This window comes from Mus caroli, unplaced genomic scaffold, assembly GCF_978045245.1.
Source record: "Mus caroli unplaced genomic scaffold, Mus_caroli_1 scaffold_5, whole genome shotgun sequence".
Lineage (NCBI taxonomy): Eukaryota > Metazoa > Chordata > Mammalia > Rodentia > Muridae > Mus > Mus caroli.
In genome coordinates this window covers 31,057,187-31,080,235 of record NW_028227260.1, presented here as the reverse complement: position 1 = coordinate 31,080,235, position 23,049 = coordinate 31,057,187, and the positions used below count along the sequence as shown (strand labels likewise).

At 37.9% G+C, this 23,049-nt stretch overlaps 1 protein-coding gene across 3 annotated transcripts; it reads right to left on the bottom strand.

Moving 5' to 3' along the window:
• Positions 1–6,959: 6,959 nt before the first annotated feature.
• Serpina7 (serpin family A member 7) lies at positions 6,960–12,982 on the bottom strand. 3 transcript variants are annotated; one of them, XM_021153356.2, is made up of 6 exons: positions 12,932–12,969; positions 11,553–11,642; positions 10,819–11,466; positions 9,662–9,935; positions 8,918–9,065; positions 6,960–8,200 (listed from the first exon to the last, which is right to left on the bottom strand). In XM_021153356.2, the coding sequence occupies exons 1-6, from the start codon at positions 12,936–12,938 to the stop codon at positions 7,997–7,999; spliced, it is 1,371 nt and encodes a 456-aa protein (XP_021009015.1). In that variant the 5' UTR covers positions 12,939–12,969; the 3' UTR covers positions 6,960–7,996. The 3 variants fall into 3 exon arrangements, with proteins under 3 accessions (XP_021009015.1, XP_021009016.1, XP_021009018.1); XM_021153357.2 differs by having other exon boundaries at positions 11,553–11,639; positions 12,932–12,959; XM_021153359.1 differs by lacking the exon at positions 11,553–11,642 and having other exon boundaries at positions 12,932–12,982.
• Between the last annotated feature and the right edge of the window lie 10,067 nt (positions 12,983–23,049).

Here is a 23,049-nt window from a genome sequence, read left to right as displayed (position 1 = left end):
ACAAAAATAACAGGAAGCAACAATTACTTTTCCTTAATATCTCTTAATATCAATGGATTCAACTCCCCGATAAAAAGACATAGACTAACAAACTGGCTACACAAACAAGACCCAACATTTTGCTGCTTACAGGAAACTCATCTCAGAGAAAAAGATAGACACTACCTCAGAGTGAAAGGCTGGAAAACAATTTTCCAAGCAAATGGTCTGAAGAAACAAGCTGAAGTAGCCATTCTAATATCTAATAAGATTGACTTCCAAACCAAAGTCATCAAAAAAGACAAGGAGGGGCACTTCATACTCATCAAAGGTAAAATCCTCCAAGAGGAACACTAAATTTTGAATATCTATGCTCCAAATACAAGGGCAGCCACATTCATTAAAGATACTTTAGTAAAGCTCAAAGCACATATTGCAACTCACACATTAATAGTGGGAGACTTCAACACACCACTTTCACCAGTGGACAGATCATGGAAACAGAAACTAAACAGGGACACAGTGAAACTAACAGAAGTTATGAAACAAATGGATCTGACAGATATCTACAGAACATTTTATCCTAAAACTAAAGGATATATCTTCTTCTCAGCACCTCATGGTAACCTCTCTAAAATTGACCACATAATTGGTCACAAAACAAGCCTCAACAGATACAAAAATATTGAAATTGTCCCATGCATCCTATAAGATCACCATGGACTAAGGCTGATCCTCAATAACAAAATAAATAATAGAAAGCCAGCATTCACGTGGAAACTGAACAACACTCTTCTCAATGATACCTTGGTCAAGGAAGGAATAAAGAAAGAAATTAAGAACTTTTTAGAATTCAATGGAAATGAAGCCACAACATACCCAAACTTTTGGGACACAATGAAAGCATTTCTAAGAGGAAAACACAAAGCTCTGAGTGCCTCCAAAAAGAAACTAGAGAGAACACACATTAGCAGCTTGACAACACACCTAAAAGCTCTAGGACAAAAGGAAGCAAATTCACCTAAGAGGAGTAGATGGCAGGAAACAAAGTCAGGGGCGAAATCAACCAAGTGGAAACAAGAAGAACTATTCAAAGAATCAACCAAACGAGGAGCTGCTACTTTGAGAAAATCAACAAGACAGACAAACACTTAGCCAGACTCACTAGAGGGCACAGGGAAAGCATTCTAATTAACAAAATCAGAAATGAAAAGGGAGACATAACAACAGATCCTGAAGAAATCCAAAACACCATCAGATCCTTCAACAAAAGGCTATACTCAACAAAGCTGGAGAACCTGGATGAAATGGATAAGTTTCTAGACAGATACCAGGTACCAAATTTGAATCAAGATCAGGTTAATGATCTAAACAGCCTTATATCCCCCAAAGGAATAGAAGCAGTCATTAATAGTCTCCCAACCAAAAGAAGCCCAGGACCAGATGGGTTTAGTGCAGAGTTCTATGAGACCTTCAAAGAAGATCTAATCCCAGTTCTTCACAAACTATTCCAGAAAATTGAAACAGAAAGTACTCTACTCAACTCATTCTATGAAGCCACAATTACTCTGATACCTAAACCACAAAAAGACCCAACAAAGATAGAGAAGCTCAGGCCAATATCCCTTAAGAATATTGATGCAAAATCCTCAAAAAAGTTCTTGCTAATGGAATCCAAGAACACATTAAAACAATCATCCATCCTGACCAAGTAGGTTTCATCCCAGGGATGCAGGGATGGTTCAATATACGGAAATCCATCAAAGTAATCCAGTATATAAACAAACTCAAAGACAAAAACCACATGATCATCTCGTTAGATGCTGAGAAAGCATTTGACAAAATCCAACACCCATTCTAGGGTATAGTTTCCCTCTTTGTGTTGGAGTTTTTCCATCTATTATCCTATGTAGGGCTGGATTGTGGAAAGATATTGTGTAAATGTGTTTTTGTCATGGAATATCTTGGTTTCTTCATCTGTGTAAATTGAGAGTTTTTCTGGGTATAATAGCCTGGGCTGGCATTTGTGTTCTCTTAGGGTCTGAATGATATCTATCCAGGATCTTCTAGCTTTCATAGTCTCTGGTGAGAAGTCTGGTGTAATTCTGATAGGTCTGCCTTTATATGTTACTTGACCTTTTTCCCTTATTGCTTTTAATATTCTTTCATTGTTTTGTGCATTTAGTGTTTTGATTATTATGTGACAGAAGGAATTTCTTTTCTGGTCCCATCTATTTGGAGTTCTATAGGCTTCTTGTATGTTCATGGGCATCTCTTTCTTTAGGTTAGGGAAGAATTTTCTTCTATAATTTTGTTGAAGTTAATTACTGGCCCTTTAAGTTGGAAATCTTACTCCCTTCTTTACCTATTATCCTTAGGTTTGCTCTTCTCATTGTGTGTTCTGAATTTCCTGGATGTTTTGAGTTAGGAGCTTTTTGCATTTTGCATTTTCATTGACTGTTGTGTCAATGTTTTCTATGCTATCTTCTTCACTTGAGATTCTCTCTTCCATCTCTTGTATTCTGTTGGTGATACTTGCACTTGTGACTCGTGATCTTTTTCCTAGGTTTTCTATCTCCGGGTAGTCTCCCTTGGGGTTTCTTTATTGTCTCTACTTCCATTTTTAGGTCCTGGATGGTTTTGTTCAATTCCTTCACCTGTTTGTTTGTGTTTTCCTGTAACTTTTAAAGGTATTTTTGTGTTTCCTCCTTAAAGGCTTCTACCTGTTTACCTGTGTTCTCCTGTATTTCTTTAAGGGAGTTATTTATGTCCTTCTTAAAGTCCTCTATCATCATCATAACAAGCTATTTTAAATCTGAATCTTGCTTTTCTGGTGTGATGGGGTATCTAGGACTTGCTGTGGTGGAAGTACTGGGTTCTGATGATGCAAAGTAACCTTGGTTTCTGCTGCTTATGTTCTTGCACTTGCCTCTCTCCATCTGGTTAACTCTAGTGCTACCTGTACTCATTGTCTCTGACTAGAGCCTGTCCCTCCTTTTATCTTGCTTGTGTCAGAATTCCTCAGAGTCCAGCTGTCTTTATGATTCTGTGATCCTGAGATCCTGGGTATAAGAGCTCTTAGGAGTCAAGCTGCCTCTGGGATCCTAAAATCCTTGTGTGACCAAGCTCCCAGAATCCTGGGATCCTAGGATCCTATGATCCTGGGCATGTTAGAGCACCTGGGAGTTGAGCTTCCTCTGGGTGCTGTAGGACTTGGTGTGGAGCTAGCACCCAAGGTCTGCTCAGAGCACTGGTGTAGACTGGAAGGAACCCATGACACTTGTAGGGTGGGGGTTCCTTCATCACTGGATCGTCAGTGATCCCGGTAGCTCCTGGTGTTGGGGAAGATGTTGTGGCCTCCTCACCTATTATCCTGGGTGTGTTAGAGCTCCTGGGAGTTCAAATCCCCCTGGGTATTGTGGGATTGGCTGCAGTGCTATGATCCTGGGCATGTTAGAGCACCTGGGAGTCCAGCTTCCTCTGGATATTGTAGGATTGGGCACAGAGCTAGTGCCCAAGGTCTGCTCAGGGCACCAGAAGGCTTCCCTATGTTTTCTTAGATACAGGTTCTCACAGTAGATTATAAATTCATACATGAATATTAAATTTACATCAATTCCACCCTTTATTCTCCACCACTCACTTCCTCTTGTCTCCCCTAACCCTTCTGAAGTCCATGACCTTCTTTTCTATAACTATATTGTTATATAAGTATGTATTTCTTTTTATTTCTAGATATGTATTGTCCCTTTGGACTTTTTTTTTAATTAGATATTTTCTTTGTTTACATTTCAAATGTTATCCCCTTTCCTAGTTTCCATTCCAAAAATCCCCTATCCTCTACCCCTTCCCCTTGCTCCCCAACCTACCCACTCCTGCTTCCTGAGCCAGACATTCCACTATACTGGGGCATAGAACCTTCATGGGACCAAGGGCCTCCTCTCTTCCCATTGATAATCGACTACGCCATTCTCTGCTACATATGCAGCTAGAGCCATGAGTCCCACCATGTGTTTTCTTTGATTGGTGGTTTAGTCCAAGAGAGCTCTAGGGTACTGGTTAGTTCATGCTGTTCCTTCTATGGGGCTGTAAACCCCTTAAGTTCCTTAGGTACTTTCTCTAGTTCTTTCATTGGAGGACCCTGTGCTCTGTCTAATGGACGACTGTGAGCATCCACTTCTGTATTAGTCAGGCACTGGCAGAGTCTCTCAGGAGACAGCTATATCAGCTGGAACACAGACACGGGATCCCTTCAGGACCAGTGGCTCAGGTTCCTTCTGGTCAGGGCCAGTCCCCGGCCACCATGGGCCTGAAATAAATATATATTTCTAACCTGCTTTTCCGATGTTGTTATAAAATACTGCCTAAAAACAACTTGGGGAGGAAAGGTTTTATTTTTTTCTTTGCATTCAGTTCACAATCGAAATTGGGTCAGGAACTCAGGCAAGACCAGAAACAAATAGTGTGGAGGCTCCTGTCAGCAAGCACTTGTTGGTATCCACAATAGTGTCTGGGTTTGATAACTGTATATGGGATGAATCCCCAGGTGGGGCAGTCTCTAGATGGCCTTTCCTTCTGTCTCTGCTCCACACTATGTATCTATATCTCCTCCCATGGGTATTTTCTTCTCCCTTCTAAGAAGGATCTAAGTATCCATACTTTGGTCTTCCTTCTTCTTGAGCTTTATGTGGTCTGTGAATTGTATCTTGCATATTTCAAGCTTCTGGGCTAATATCCACTTATCAGTGAGTGCATACCATGTGTGTTCTTTTGTGACTGGGTTACCTCCCTCAGGATGATATTTTCTAGTATCATCCATTTGCCTAAGAATTTCATGAATTCACTGTTTTTAATAGCTGAGTAGTACTCCATTGTGAGGGATTACATTGAGTCTCAGAAGAGATTGGAGTTTTAAACATTGTTGAGACTGAAAGACTATGGAGGCATTTAAAGTAGGACTGAATGCAATTTGCACTGTGATATGGCCATGAACTTGTAAGGACCATGGAGTGAAATGTGGTGGTTTGAATGTGAATCATTCCCCCATTGGCTCACACATTTAAATATTTGGATCCTGGTTAGTTGTGCTATTTGGGGTTAGGAGTATGGAACTTTTAGGATGTGGACCCTTGCTAGAAGAAGTGCATCAATTATTGGCAGGCTTTGAACATTTTTAGCCTCATCCAACTTCTAGTTTGCTCTCTCAGTCTCCTATTTGATGAAATATGATTGGTAACTTTCCTACTATGAACATCTGTTGCTATATCTTTCTTGCCATTATAGACATTTCTTCTAGAACCATAAGCCAAAACAAACTCTAATTTCTTAATGTTACTTCTGGCCATGATATTTTATAATATTTACAGAAAGGTCACACACACACACACACACACACACACACACACACACACACACACACCTACTGCTTTACTGAATCCATTTAGCATTGCCAATATAGACGTGTTTATAACTAACTAACTACTTGGTGTTAAGGAACATATCAGGAGGTTCATCCTTAGAGAAAACATATCTTATCTTTCTCAATAGCCATTAATTATAATTCTTCATCTGTGGGTGAAGCCTCCAGAAATTTCTCCCACCAGTGTTGGAATACCTTATTGTTGTCATTATGCAGTTCTTGTTAGACAGCCATATTTTTGAGGTTTCATGGGTGTAGCATCCCTATCATGTCTGTAAGACACTATCTAGAAGCAAGCATACTAGTTGTCTGACTCATAGAACAACTCCCCTTTCCACAATTTTCACTGACTCTTTTGTGTACTGGTTGTGTTGTAGATGTATCTGTTTTGGTTGAGTACCCCACATTCACTTGTCCTCTGTATATTAATCACTTGTGGATTTTGTAATAGCCTCCATAATTTTCTAAAAGAAACATCTTTGGTGAGGGGACAGAGCTACACTTACTTGTGTGTGTAAGGATAAGTATTAGAATACTGGTAGAATATTTAGCTTTGTGTCCAGGCTTTCTGTCTTGTTCCTGCAAAGACATCTATTTTCACAGTAATAGATGCCAATTGGATTAAAATTGTTTATTTTATACTTTGAAGTTAGATAGTTTGGCACCTCCAGTTTTGTTCTTGTTGCCCAAAAATGCTTAGACTCCTTGTGATGCTTCATGTTATCATGTAAACATAAAATAATTGTTCTACCTCTGTGAAAAAGTAGCATTAAAATTGTAATTGTTTTCCAGCCAAAAAAAAAAAAAAAAAGAATACTGGTAGAAATTATATTGTTTTGGGGGAAGTGGTAGCAGTGTCTTCTCTATGTCTTCTCCATCCAGGAAAGATTAGCTAACTTTACAATATCTGGCATGAACTCCCTCCTATTGAGTGGGCCTTAAATATAATTAAACAGCTGCTGATTATTTCAAAGATAAAAGTGCCCCGATTGCATCATTACCAGGTTGGTCATTGGTGTGAGTCACAGGCTTTACAACTGAGTAGTAGAACTATTGATTGTCTTTCTCCCTTGGCAGCTTACATAACAGCACGGATACTATGAGTGCTAGTTCTCAGGGAGAAGGTTTCCAGATCAGTTCCAGCTCAGTTCCTCTAAGTGTTCAGTATCTTCAGCAATGGAGTCTTACAATGAATTTCTCAAAGGTAACCAATGACAGTGGCAATAGCCTATGTTATTTGAGGGTATCTTGCATTTTCACTGCATCTCATAGGATTTGATAAGGTTCCAACAGCATGGATATTACATGAGGAAAAGAAGTTATAGAGTTTATGTACTTTGCCCACGATCACAAAATAGTGTAAGTAACAGAACCAGTATTGTAATGTAACTTCTGTGAAACAAAACATCATGTAAAGAATGAACTTTTTCCTGTACCATAAGTTATTATCCATATCTGGGTTTCCAGTTCCTTATCTACAAAGCCAAGATATTATAGAAAAGATATGCAAGCTCTCTTACAAATGTGTCTACTAAGAAAAGAATAAAAACTGATAAATATATTTATTTTGCAAACATATTTTATTTATATTCATATGGAGTCAAACCTACATAGTACTTACATGTTTGTTGCTCATTTTCTGTAAGTGAAATATTGTGGGATAGAATTTGGCTACTTCATAATTAATTCTCAATTTGTTATTTGTGTTCCAAATTCTAATGCAAGGTACTTGAATACATAAATTTGAGATTAAATCTACTTCGGTAGGTGAAGATAGTATGGCATACCTAGGCAGAGGATGTTCTGGTAACACAAAATATCCTATTTTATTGAGGACTACAGACAAAAAAACCAAACAGGACAACCAGGAAATTTCCATGAGAGAAAGGAGAAAGATATTTTAAAAGGAATATAAAAATAATGAATATAGCATATGATGCAAATGATTTGTCTATCTTTCATCAATAGCTTATGAATTAGCACAATGGCATCTGCTAGTGATGATGTGGGCTTGTGTGAAGAATTTATTTCACCCTGGTTTGTTGTTGAATACATGTTAGGTCACAAAAGCTACATCCCTAGTTGAAAGTACTCAGTTTATGACTTGATAGTATAGTAAGAGAAGTTTTATTTTTTTTAAAAAAAATATCTAGCAGTAGCCAAAATCACAGGTAGAAAGAGCAGAGGTTATTTTGAATGTGATATATACAAGCTACTTCATTTGTGTGTTCATTGATCATACTATTGGAATAGTGTAATACAAAGACTTGACCTGTATTGCAACTATTGTCCAAAAGATACATCCAAAAGCATTTGTACCCCCAGTCAAAAATTCTAGACTTAGCTAACTCATGACCAGCTTTACAAAGACCTACTAACATCAATCCTTTTTGTAGTTTTGGATAACAATCACTCATTGACTATCTGCATGTTTGATCACAGGATTAGCTGCTTCTACAGCCACTGTACTTCTGAGTAGGTCCACTTTTATCACTTGCACAAATGAAATAAAGTCCAAGTCCATAGCAAGTACATTAAGTTTTGCTATCCATTTATTTCCTATTATAATATGTACATACTCAATGGACTCTTCCTCAATTACTGTTTTGTTGGGTTAACAAGTTTCCCTAAAAAGAGAACACTTCTGGTTCTTTTCTCCAAAATCATCAGTAAGAATGTTCTATCCAATCGGATAACAGAGTGAAGAGGAGGTACTTCTTGCTGATCCAGAGACCCAACTTCAGGAGAAGCTCCCTCTTTAGTTCCCTCTTCACCAATGTGTAGCACAGCCTTGTGAAAAGCCTGTGGGAGAAGAACAGACAGTGAAGATCTACTGAAATAGTTTTTGTGTAAGTTGGAAGTACAAAAAGAAATACAGCATATTATGGTGATTATCCTTGAGTATGAACATTCCATTGTATAGTGAATAATTTTCTGTGATTTTAGTACAAATTGTTTGGGTAACATCTCATTAACAATCACCTTCCATCTCTTTAGTGTCCTCACATCCTCTAGCACTGTATCTTATAATAATCACTTTGTTAAGACTTTCCATTATATTAGAGTCATCTTTGTACATGAAATTTAGGGGTGGAAATTATGTTTCTTCATTTATATATGTATTTGGCCTGCATGCATGTCTTTATATCACATGCATGCCTGGTACCTGTGGAAACCACTTAAGAGGGTATCAAAATCTCATGAGATTGAAGTTACAGACAATTATGAAGTGCCATGATGCTGCTAGAAATTGAACTTGGGTCTTCTGGAAGAGCAAGCAGTGCTCTTATCTGCTAAACCATCATCAATGTAGCCCCAGAAATTACTTCCAAAATGACTTATTTTTAAGTAATTATTCAAAATTGATTCAAGAATGACTGACTCTCTTTTGATGACCTAACCAAATCATGCTGCTTCTGTAGACACGAGATTCCTAATTGACCAAATGAGATGAGTGAGTCACTTGATCCTCAATATCCTTCCTAGATCCTATGGTAAACAACTAATCCACCAACTTACATAGGAAAGTTTTAGACCATTGTCTTCTGTTATTCCAGGAAAGTCAGCACTTTCAGCAAAGGCATCCCTCATGCCCATCTTCTGAAGTGTGCTTCCAAGATCATATGTGGCAGAAATGGAAAACTTTGGAACAAACAATTCAACCCATCTGTGTGGAGTTAGGAAAACATTGACAATCATTAACATGGCACTAGAAACACAGAAAGTAGTATGGAAGAAGTGGTCTCAGACTCAGAAAATACTGGGCTACAACACACAGTGTCCTGACCCTTATTATCAGAAAAATATAGCTCCATGTTATTGAGCAAGGACAGGGGTCTAGCGGGGTGAAGATCAAAGGGTAGTGTGTAGGAATTTCATGGTTTTCCATCTTGCTGTTCTAGCTCATCATAAGTGCACTCCACCCCCAACATCAAATCTAATGCATCCCAAAATTTTAGTTGTTCCCTAAAAACGTATCAGTTTCCTAGTGTACTCACTTTGGGGAACTATGACAATTTCTAATTTTACAAATATCCATGATACTACAAGCTTTGGAGTTTTCCCAAAATGCTTAGATGAAACACTATGGATGTATTCAGGAAAGTATCAGGCACACTGTATATTGTGGACATATTTTAACAATCATAATGCCACAGCCAGCTGCTTCTGGGCAATGTTCCTACTTCTAGGTTTCCCTTTAACTCATCCTCAACTACACCCTTAAGCCTACATTTATATCCCCATATCATCTAAATTATTTACCCTTTCTGCAGTAAATGGTTCCACTTCTTCAGTGTCTTAGATGACATGGCTGCTTCTACCCATTCCATGTGTCCCTCTTTTGGAAGGACAAAAAGTGCCAGGGCGTTCGCACTATAGTCCATTTGAAGTACTGTACAATTCAGCTCCATATCCACGTAATGATAGTATTGTTCTAGCTGATGCATCATGGGCACTTGTACTGTGGTGCTCTTGTCCACTGAGAAGTTGGAACTCTCTTCAGTTTTAGATACACGGAAAGGATTTGCCCACTGGGCTTAAAACACAGAAAGAGGAAAGATGTTTCTTTGAAACTATTAGTCATTCAGCTAATAATTAATACTACCTACTCTTAACCAGTTTTCCAAGAAACTACAAGTGACTCACTGAGTATCAGAGAAAAAAGTCAGCTGACATATTCATCCGGCTACAATATGGGAAAACCAGAAGTCCTTTTCAATGCTGCTGGACCTCAGTCAGATTTAGAAACACTATGCTTTCTACACCCACCTGAAAGAGAATCTCCTTCCATGCAAAGATATATGAGTGTCCAGAAAAATGGGTGAAATTAGAAAACACTATTCTGCCATTTTAAGTATATATAGGTATGTGACTGATGCCAAAAAGTCCACTCATCCAAACTTTAAAAAAAAAAAATCAGGATCTATAGAACCAAGAGGAACCATTTGGGAACAGCACTTTCAGAAAGGAGGCCCCATGATGCTTATAGCTTCAGCTTTAGGTTTAGGCACTCTTCCTTGGAAGGATAAGCACTGAAAGTTATTAATGGTATGTTTTTGTAGCATAATCTTTAGCACATAGTAGGTACTTAATATATGTTACAAGGTATTTTTGCAGTGTATCCAAATGTACACAGGAAATAAGGACCATATTATTCTTACATAGAAATTCAGTTGACTTCCCAAGCACAGGTTTTTCCCATCTCATTAAATATATTACAAACTGTAATTATGTAGCCTGATAGGATCAGGACATTCATAACATTGTCAACCACATCTCTAAAAGTTTTATCTCCCTAGAAATTTCCTGAATTCACATGCAGAGCTGTGTGTCATCCTGGAATAATCCAATACAATGCACAGATAGGAGCCAATAGTGAAAAATTACTGTGATACATGTGACAACTCTTGACACCTTACCTCTGAAATGAATATAGTTCACTAGAATCATGATAATATTCAGTTTGAGGCCTTGAATTAAGCCTACAATTTTCCCTTTGGTTTGCTTCTCCACATAACTGTTGATCTCGTGCTGGGCTGCAGAAACATTGGAGAAGTCAGTAGAAAAGACTTCAGTTTCATAGAGGGTCTTGACATCATCCAAAAACTTTGCCAATGGTTTCAGCTGCTGCCCAATGAAAACTGCATTTCCCATCTGCAATTCCAGTTCATTCTTTGGGAAATTCAATGAACAGATCAAATGCTGGAAGCCCTGTTGTAATTCTGTCACAGGAGTATCTGTGAGGTTAAACCCCAACACCTCCAGAATCTGTGTTTGGGTGCTAGAGCCAGATCCAAAAGAAAGCATGGCTAAAGCAACAGATATGCTCACAGGGGAGAAGAAGATGTTCAAATCTGGGTTCTCCACAGAGAGCCTCCGATACAGACTGAATGCAAAGTCAGCATTGATAGATGGCATCTTATAGAGAGTGGCATTTTGTTGGGGCAAATGACAGGTCGTTACTTTGCCTTCAGAGCTGTTATGTGGTGCACAATGGATTGTAGCCTGAAGCCCAAATACCAAGACAAACAGATAGAGGAACACTGACATTCTGGAATGAAGATGATCTACAAAACATGAAGCGAGATAACCATTGGGGGGGGGTGTAGACATATGAAACAGTTTCTGATTCAGAGAAACATAAGTCACCCACCTTGATTTATAAAACTAAAGCAAGTATTTGATGGCGTGTTCAGCAAGGAGCAGTAGTCTCTCTCCTCACTAAAGACCAGTGACATGTCTACTAGGGAGAAAGAGTAGGAGAAATAGCTTGCCTGGGCAACAGATATACGAAGTCATGAATTCATTACCATGTAGTAACAACAAGTGAAAATACTGATACTAATTTACATTCCTGGAAAACAAATTGCTTGTCATTTGATCTAAAGGCAGTTTATGAGTGTGAAGAATTATTAGGCAGAATAAGCACTCCCTCTATTTATGTTACATGCACATTAAAAGTCTGGTTAGCGTGTATGTGTATTTTAAATGGATGTTTTCTTAAGGTAACATTTGTGAAATGACAAAATGAGAACAACCCCTACAAGAAATGACTAGTTGGGCTGGAAGAACAATAGTTTATCAAGTCATGTACAACATAACAAACCAACACTCATGCACCTGTGCAATGTATGGGAGCCACAAGAGTATTTTTCAAACAAGAGGAAAATGAAAGTATAACATTCTTGTTTTAGAGACTTCATTCTTTCAGTACCAACTGAAGGATCATTTTTCACTTCTAACAGATCTTATTCTTCTGAGTACGCATATCATCTTGGAATTATTAGTTTTCTAAGCATGAAACAGTACAAAGAAACAAAGAGCCAGATGTAGAGACACAGTAATCATACACCAGTAGTTTAAAAGAAGAGATCCATGTGGCCAGTATAAGACCCCTTCCTAAGACTGCCATGTTCTTTATGAGTAGGCCTTGTCCTAGGTATAAACTACTATATTATAGAAATCCTCCTAATCCATACTGTCTTACAAAATCCTTACTCATCTACCCAGTTGCTATTTGTCCACTTATACTTCAGCCTCCATTGGAATATATGTTTCCAAATGTAAACACCTTCTCTCTCTCTCAACTTCATGAACCTACTCCTTCATTTTCAATCCATATCTCAATATACTCCACCACTGTTTATAGGCAGACCCAGATCAAAAGGGCTTGCTTTGTTTTTGTTCATCACCTCTAATGGTCATGATGACCAATGGATACTGCCTAAATACATATGAATTTCTTTTCACTCCATCTCTACAGTCACTTGCCATTGCCTAAGTTTAAGGCCTTAATGAACTTATCAGCTCCTAGCAGGACAGAGGGCCTCCTATCCTCTCCAACCTTCCTTCATCCACTCTTAGGTCAAATCTCTACTTCATCACCAGAGTACTCTTCCTATCAAAGTCATTAAGGCTGGTTAGAGGGTCAGATATCAGATGAGCACTCTTGCCTCCTAAACAAATTCACAGATATTTGGGCCTCTGACTTGCTAGCAATGTTCAATGTTCCCAAGGAGAAAAACTACTTACAGCACATGCCCAAGAAGCCACTTGCATCTGTCAGATAGCAACACCATTCAGTCTTTATAACATGCCCTCTATTGCAAAACTAGAGCATTCCTGGTTACAAATTAACCATGCCATGAACTCTGGGATGACATTTACAAAGCTGATGCACAAAACAAAAGCCAAGTGGAAAAAAAGGGCTTAAAAATTAAGGTTTGTACTCTGGGTAAAATTTAGATAAGATTTGGCTTCTGCATGCATACTTCATTCAAAATAATTCTTCCTGTCAATGTTAGGCCATGATTACATTTGAGAAGAAGGTGTACAGACAAGAGACTTGGGGACTCTTTTGAATTGGTGCTATAGGATGGTTTGTGCATATGTGGAGAACATGTTGTCGAATCCTAGGCTTTTTAGTGCTCAAAGGGGAACTAGTCATTTCTTCTGATCACTAAAATCCACTACACCTACCCCTAACCCAAGGACTCCAAAGTATAGTACAAATGGGGCCAGGAATGTGAAATTAAAACTACTAGCTTCTAACTGAGATTGGCTGTGTGCTATATACAAAGAAGCAGATGAAACAAACAGATTTCATTCAGAAACTCCAGTTTAGCCTCTGTCACTTTCCAGGTATAGTGATAACTGATAAAAGTGACTTCTTCTCTACTATTTGACCATGCACAGGACAAGACACAAAGTACCTGATTTCCCACATGGCTACCTTAAGAACTACCTTAAGGGACAATTTGTTAATCAAGGGAGTAGGGAACTATCTGAGCTAGTTCAAGTTAATGCTACATATAGTTTATAGAAGGACTTGAAATCTAAAATAAATATAAAACACTTAAACTTAAGTCAATTGGGAAGATACTGGGGGTGGTGTAGAAAAGGAAGTAGGGTCAGTAAGGGTGACTATAATATGTAATTTGCATTTTCAATCAAATACAGTAAAGCCCTATAGTACACAAAACACCAGATTGAGCACTAGGATTTTAAAGTTTAATACAGCACATTCATACTTCATCATAGTGGCCATTATGATCTCATGGCCCCACTGCCCAAACTCAGTTGGTCACATCTCACATACAGGATGGTCACTGGTCCCAGAGAAAGACCATACCAAGTTTGAGTCTCTTGACTTTTAGTTCAGTTAGAATTCTACCCTAATAATACAACACATTTTCTGTTTTCTCAGGTGCTGTAAGATCCAGTAAACCCTTGGAGAAGACACAAGGTAAGAAAAGAAAATTCTAAACCTGTGCCCTCTGGTGGCATATTTGGACAATGGCATAGGTTCAGGTTTTCAATGAAAATTAACTTAAGGAATCAGATGGGACACACACACACACATACATATATAAATTCATACATATATACATAATACATACATACATATACATACCTACCTACTGACAAACATACATAATAAATGTATATATAATATATACATACATACATACATACATACACACACACACACACATATATATATATATATATATATATACATACATACATACATACATACATACATACATACATACATACTAGGGAAACAGAGGCAGGAAGATCAAATTATGAATTTTAAGCCAGTGGGTTACACAATGAGAAAATAGCAGAAAACTAAAACAACCAATTTAAAAAAGAACCTAGTCAATTACACACCAAGCACTGACTTGATCCCTCCTGAGGAAAGTGGACAATAATCTAATACCAAGCCTTACTTCACAAAGTTCCCAGTACCAATACTTGATGAAGACCAAGCTTTCAACACATGAACTCTTAGCAGACACATCGAAACCATAATGAAACTATACAAAAATATTGTTCAGAAGCTCATTTCACAGTGCCTACCTGACCCATTTTGAGATTTCAAAAACTCCTAATTCTTTTACATTTCATCAGCAGAAATTGGGATTTCCTCTCACTGAAATATACAACCTATACTTCTGCTTTCAGCAAACACATTCTTTTGTTAATTTTTTTATTCTTTTATCCTTTTTTTACAGTCCACTCTTCATTCCCCTCCCAGTCTACCCCCTGACGGCTCCCATCCCATACCTCCTCCTCCCTTCTCTAAGAGGATGTACCCATCCTCCCATCCTCCCATCCTCCCATCCTCCCACCCTCCCAACCCCCACCCTCTCACCCCCCACCCTCCCAGCCCCCAACCCCTCCACCCTCCCACCACTTCAGACCTCCCCACTCCCTGGGGCCCCAAGTCTGTCGAGGGTTAGGTGTATCTTCTCTCACTGAGGCCAGACCAGGCAGTCTTCTGCTGTATATGTGTTGGGGGCCTCATATCAACTGGTATATGCTGCTTGATTGGTGGCTCAGTGTCTGAGAGATCTCAGGGATCCAGGTTAGTTGAGACTGCTGGTCTTCCCATGGGGTCACCCTCCTCCTCAGCTTCTTCCAGCTCTTCCTCAATTCAACCACAGGAATCTCCAGTTTCTATCTAGGTGTTGATCTGGTTGGGTATCTGCATCTGACTCAGCTGCTTGTTGGACCTCTTGTAGGGCAGCCATGCTAGGTGCCTGTCTGCAAACTCACCATAGCATCAGCAACAGTGTTAAGTCCTGGGGCCTCCTCTTGAGCTGCACCCCAATTTGGGCCTGTCACTGGACAGGTTCTTCTTTTTGTCTCTGTGGTTCCTTTAGACAGGAACAATTCTGGGTCAGAGATTTTAACCGTAGAATGGTAAACCCATTCTTCACTTGATGCCCTGTTTTTCTACTAGAGGTAGACTCTACAAGTTCCCTCTCCCCAATATAGGATATTTAATCTAAGGTCTCTCCTCTTATAATTATATTTAATATAGTTTTAGCATTGTGTTAAGCTAATCTCAATAGCACAGTGACTAGAACATAACTTAAAAGTGTTAACATTTCAATTAATTCATTAAGATCCAAAATTATGTACATTAATTTTGATAAATACCCTAATTTATTGCCATACAATACCTTCCAAATTTTATTTATACATGTTTAATATTTATTCAGTTACTTTCATGCTTACACTTCTCCTCCTGGTTTCATTTGATATTTGACCTCCCAAATAGTCTAAGAGAAAGACTGGGATGTAGAGGAAATAACAGGTATGGAATGGTAAGATGAGCAAAGTAGCTATCTGCTGGTTATAGAAGGTTTAAAGGTATGGAAGTCCTGGGTCTTTAAGCAAAGGAGAAACAGCTTCATGAGACTAAGAAAAAGATTGTGACTGCTAAAAAGGGAGCCTCAGTAGTTTTCTCAGTTAATGTTATATAGTTCTTCCAATGCTTTCATTCATGATTTCTTAAATTTTTTGTGTAATTGACTAACTTTGATAAAAGTGACTTATCAATTCTGAGAAAATGAGCAGTTTTGGAATTTGGCAATCCCCATGATCAAATGTAGAACATATACTTTGACTTCCAGGTGCATTCCAAGAAATTCTACTTGCCTAATATTATATGCCTTGAACACTTGAGCCTAGAACTTCAGGGTTTTGACATGGTTAGAGTTACTTGCTAATTTGGCAAATGTTAGATCAGCTGAATGCTAGATCAACTGTATGTAATAGATATCTTGGACTGTCAAGCCAAGCATGAACATGCATGCATTCATTGCTCTATTCTTTTGTGTGTGTGTGTGTGTGTGTGTGTGTGTGTGTGTGTATTTTATTAGATATTTTCTTCATTTACATTTCAAATGCTATCCCCCAAACCCCCTATTACCCCCCACCCTGCTCCCCAACCTACCCACTCCCGCTTCCTGGCCCTGGCATTCCCCTGTACTGAGGCATATGATCTTCACAAGACCAGGGGCCTCTCCTCCCATTGATGGCCGACTAGGTCATCCTCTGCTACATATGCAACTAGAGACACAGCTCTGGGAGGTACTGGTTAGTTCATATTGTTGTTCCTCTTATAAGGTTACAGACCCCTTCAGCTCCTTGGATACTTTCCTAGCTCCTCCATTGGAGGCCCTGTGTTCCATCCAATAGATGACTGTGAGCATCCACTTCTGTGTTTGCCAGGCCCCGCGGCATAGTCTCACAAGAGACAGCTCTATCTGGGTCTTTCAGCAAAATCTTTCTGGCATATGCAATAGTGTCTGCGTTTGGTGTTTGTATATGGGATGAGTCCCCTTCTTCTGACAGTGGACATAGTATGACCAGATGCTTTACTCTCAAGCTCCTTCTGCCTTGCTTCCCTGGCACCATATAATCAGCTCAATATAAGCTGAATAAAATCCTTTCTTCACTAAGTTGATTTTTTTCAGAGAACTTTATCATACCAACTATCTTAATGTACCTACAGTGCTGGTCCTAAACCTACCTTCCAAATAGTTCAGAACTGCATTATCTATGGTATCATAACATTGTACACAATTTCTTCTGGCTCATCACCTAATATCATCATAGGCTCATAATCATGAAATTCACTGGCCTTACTATACATCTCATTACTCTGAATCAACTAACCTAATAAAGTATAAAAGTCCATTTTGAGAAGAGAGTTATAGAACCAGACAGAGGAAAATATAATGCAAGTCTGGCCTATAGGCTCTGTACTATGGTATATTATGTCTATCATTACCTAAAATATGTTGCCAGTTTTCTACTATCTAAGAGTCCAGGAATGATAATGAATGATCTCATCATCTCCCCCTGCTGATCTACTAGGGGCATTCTTGAGTCCTCTCCCTCTGACAGACAGCCTCTGTTCTTAATTCAAACAAGTAAATGCTCCCAATACGAGTTCCAACATGTTTCAACATAAGTTTGAATAAACAAGAAAGCAAGGATTACATTACATTATTGGAATTGTAGGTATTGAGTATGAAGAAATCCCATTTGCTATAAAAAGAAAGCTTTTGTAATACAGGTGTTTCCAAAGATGGCTCTTAGCCATGTTCTGGTTTTTTGGATTTTTTTTTAAAAAGCAAATGGAATTTAATAGTTACCTAAGCAGGCCTGCTGATTGCTCAAACAGTTCAGAAATGAATGATGAGTCATACAGCCAGATAAGGATGATAAGGAAATGTAAGCATATAAAGTATATGTTGATAGTAAAAGGAATATAACTTGAATAGAAGAAAATTAGTGTGTTAGTACCAGTATATAAGTACATCAATATTAAATATTTAAATATTCTACTTTTAATTGTACTTAATTTCTCAGCATGACAACCAATACACAGAGCAGGAATGAGTACCATCCAGAAACAAAAGAAAGGGCTACCTTGATTTATTCAGGATGCCACAGCAATTTACCATAAATTGAGTTGTTTTAAAACAACAGAAATGTATTTCCAACATCACACAGGCTGGGAAGGCCAATTTTATGGTTCTGAAAGATTTGATATCTGCCCTAATTTTGTTTCTTATAATGTGATAAATAAGTCACAAGGGGAAAAAATGAATTTTAAGGGGGAAAGGGTTTACTTAGTTTACAATTCCAGGTGCCAAATCAAGGAAAGGCTTGCTTGGATGTCAAGGGACAGAAACTGGAAGCAGCTAGTCACACCCACAGTAAAAAGCATCAGGTATTTTCTTTTGAAAATAGCTAAAGTCCAACCAAGTTTCTTGACAGGTGTGTGCCCTACCATATCAGCATTCAATGATCAAAACCAAGCCCTTGATCCAAGAGATCAGAATAAGGTTAACAGATATATGAGCCAATATCTGAATTTTGATGAAGAAGGATTGGAGTCAGAAGAATATGTATCATTAGTCCCAGAAAACTTGATACCATTTGCATTGGAAACAGAAGTGCAAGACCTCACAGTGATAGAGGGAGGCGAGGATACTATCCGTTTCCATACTGAGCAAATAGAGTATGATGAAGAATACTTTGTAGAGCCCATGGAAGAAGACTATGATGCATGCACATTGAGGATGAGAAGGACAATGATGATGAAGATACTGATGAGGGTACTGAATACTTTGCAGGCACTGGTGAGTTACCTACAATGGGATTTTGACACTTTAACTGAGATCTGGTATGTCCTTTCATACAACAGATTATAAAGACCACATCTGACTTATGGGCTCATGTAGACTGTGCATTGGTTAGACACCACTGTAGACTGTGTGAGAAAACACACAGACTGAGGAAGTAATATGCTTTACTACTAATTCAAATGAATGTTTTCCTTAATGGGTTTTTTGGGGGGATGAATGGAGAGGGCAGCAAATATCACCAGAGACAAGTGACTTTGTTAATCCTTTGCCATGAGTCAGAAATAAGTAGCTGTACAGGATGTGAGATCTACTGCAAAGAAAGGAGTATGTCAGGGAAAACATTCAGCCACTTATAGTCCAGCCCTCAGCTAAAGTCTGATGACTATGGAAATGTAAACTAGGAAGGTACTCAGATATATTTGTTCCTTTGTTTCCATTGCTCCTTACTTCTATACTGCAGGTACAGCGCTAGATATTCCTGCTGATTATAAACTGAAAATTCTTTTAGAAGATCTAGTCTTAATGTCTGTGAATTTATTTACATATTGAAGTGAATGACCATAACTATGAACACACCTGTGTTGATCCCAATAAAGTTGAAGGTGAGGAGAAAGCTGAGACTGGTAAGGAAAATCAGAAGGAGGAAGATGACAGCAATCCAAACTCAGCTGAAAACAAAGACTAGGATCCAGGTATCTTTGTGGAGTGTATAGCATTCCTGACTGTGTTTATGTGTGTATATTAGGTGTGTATGTTTGTGTTATGCTTAGTTGTTTTCATTGTAAAACAAATAATGAAAACTATTAAAATATCAATTCTTAAATTCAGCTTAAGGTTAATAATGAACACTATGTAGCACAGACTACACTATGTTCTTAAATGTTCTTCAGTTTCTTTTTTTGTTTTTAAAATTGTATGCTCTTGAGTATTTATATATATGCATATGTTTGTGACTCTGGCATATGCATACATGGGAGATGCATGCATATATATGCAATCAGGAAATCAGAAGATGGCAATGGGTGACTTCACTTCATCGTGCCCCACCTTTTGCTTTGAGGCTGCCCCTGTGACCCAGAGTTCAAGGTTTTCTGGATATAACATATAATGATCCTGCATCTAGGTCTTCCATTACTGGAGTTAGAGGAATGCTCGAGGCCATTATTAGCCTGTTACATGGGTGCTAGGTTGAAAACCCTGATCCCTATGCTCATGCAGCAAATACTCTTAAAGTACCAAGCCATCTGCCTAACCCAAATGGGCTTTATTTCCATTCATTCAGCTATGATATAAGGACTAATGGGTGGGAGATTTGCCACACTGGGTAGTTGAGCCCATGACACTTTGAGAACTCAATTAGCCAGAACAAGTGACTAAAGTAATATTTATATATAGTAATTGAGACCTAATCATGTAGGAACAGCATTAATCTCTTATTTTAAGAGGAAAGAATGTGTTTGGGTTTGCGATGACTTTTAGAATTATAATAGCTAGAATCACTGGGATTGGTATCTTAGTATTCATTTAGTTGAACTTCTATTTCATGTAACAGTCAACAGAAAATGAGTCATAGGAAGGCTATTTTCCTGATGAACTCATCATTAGTTTATATCATATTATATCATTTCATTTATCTTTTTACCAGTATAGAACCTATGGGTTAAAAGAGTATGATTTATGAATGGAGCATATGGTTATAATGTAGACCACCCTGTCCTAGAACTTGTGTTATAACTCAGCTCTCCTCAAATTCAGAAGCTTTCTACCCTCACATCTCAAGTGCTGGGATTACAGATGTGGATCATCATTCCCAGTTTTGTTGTTGCTGCTTGTGTTTTTCCAGTAGCAAATTACTAAAATCCCAGAATGGTCTCTCCAAACCAAACAACAACAACAATACCAACAACACAGAATTTGTCAATGCTCGAAAAAGTGAAAAAATGAAGTGGCTGCAGTAGGAAGGGGATGAATTCAGATTCTGTTGGTAATTCATACCCAAAGTTCTAGGCTTTGATGGAGAGATGTTATAGAAAAATCGTGTTCAAACAGCACACACATGTTAGCTTGACTGCTTTCTTGGATTTGAAAAGTAGCTGATTCATGTTACTGCCCCACAATGGCTAATTATCCCTTATTACTTCCCACAGTCTGAAGGTGTCAAGATGAAACACACGAGGATTTTAACAGCACTGATTTGGTTTACATTTCATCACCCTTAAAAGTTATATATATATATATATATATAACTTTTATATATATATATATATATATATATATATATATAAAAATATATATATATATATAACTTTTATATATATATATATATATATGTGTGTATATATATATATATATATACACACATATATATATATATATATATATATATATATATATACACACACAAAAGGCCTATAACCCAAAAGTTGTATTTAGAAAAGCATTGTTGAAAGTCTTCTGAAAGTTCAGAACATTCTTTGCATAAATAATGTTGACTCAATTATATTGATAGTGTATTTTTTTAAATCCTGGCTTAGCAGATATTAAAGGGGATCTTTTTCAACTATGTTATGCCCCTAACTACTACAACGTTAGGGTTAAACAAGTTATTTCAAGAGAGGAAGAGATCTAGCATCTATTCAAGGAAACTAATGAATGTACTGACTTGGCTGAAAGCCAGATAGTATCATGGGGAAGTAGCAATGATGGGAGCAGCAGTATCTATGCACTTGTTAGAAATGCAATTACACAAGTCCACTACAGACAAGCTGAATCAGAATTGTTTAAGCTGAACCAAAACCTGAATTTTTATAAGTCTTTTAGGTGGTTCTAAAGCACATTAATACTTGAAAAACTTTACATTGGAACAATGTGAGGCCAAGGTTATACTTTAGAATTCACTTGAGATTCTTTTAGGTAAATTGAACAGAGGAATAAAGGCAGACAATGAGACTTCAATTCCTCAGAGTTGGGACATGAGAACAATGTGGAAGCTTGAAGATTAGGTTTGCAGAAGTAAGAAAATGGGTAAAGGAGAAAGCTAGTCCTAGAAATATACCAATTTTATGATGTCATATATGCAAATTTTATAATGTACGAAAGAACCATATACTAATGACAGAGTAAAACATGTATAAGATAAAGGGTTCACAGGAGAGCCACATGAATGTGTAGCATACATAAAGGTGTATAAGACAATAATAAACACCTTAGGATGATGGCTATCAGAGAAAAGATGGATAATTCATTTGGAGAAGGTACCCTTTGTCCTACAAGCCTGTGATTAAGTATTACCACAAAGTCAAATAGCTTAAAACAAGAGAAATTTATACATAGACCGTTCTGAAGGCCACAGTCTGAAATTAAGTTGCTAGCCTGGGAACACTCATTAGGCTTAGAAAAGAATCATTCCTTGTTTCTCTAGTTTCTTATCATATCGCATGTGATTTGCTTCCTCCAGAATGGGTATGTCCAGTACCGTCTTAAATCAGAGCATCTGTGATAATATACACCATAAATCTCCTGAGATCAGATATATCTTTTTCTAGCAGAAGGATGGAATAGATTCACAGAGGCTATAGGGCTCAAAATCCTTCACAGATCTTCCCCAGGCTCCTCCTTCCCCCATCATTAGTGTAGGAGGTAGAATATTGGCTAGGTGTGGGACTTTGGTGGCTTAAGCTCCAAGTATGTGCCCCATGGGATTTTTCAGAGGTTTAGCATTTTCTATGTTATTAATGCAGTGAATGCGAGTCTTCAGGATGATAGCTGCAGATAGGTTGTTCACATAGCTGGTCATGAATCACCTATTCTCCTGTATATAACCTCATTAAACCCATTAGCTGGCCAAGCTGTATTTTTATGGTATCTGTTCTTTGGTCGGTTAATGCTGTATCTATCTAAGGTAAGTAGATGTTTCTTTACATCTCCTGAAAAAAACTGATACATGGCATACTTTTTGCTCCCTATCCATTCTCTTAGCCAACACTCATCATTTAATTTAAGACACAGCAGAAATCTCTGACAATTCCATCCTATACTTCTTAAGTAAGTTATGCCTTCAAATATACCATATCCAAATAAAATAACATTTATAGGTAGTAGATATTAGAATTTAACATTCCTTGTTTTAAAGAATGAAATTTAGTCCATTACAAGAAACAAAAAACTTCTATTGTTCCTATATATTCAGTAGTG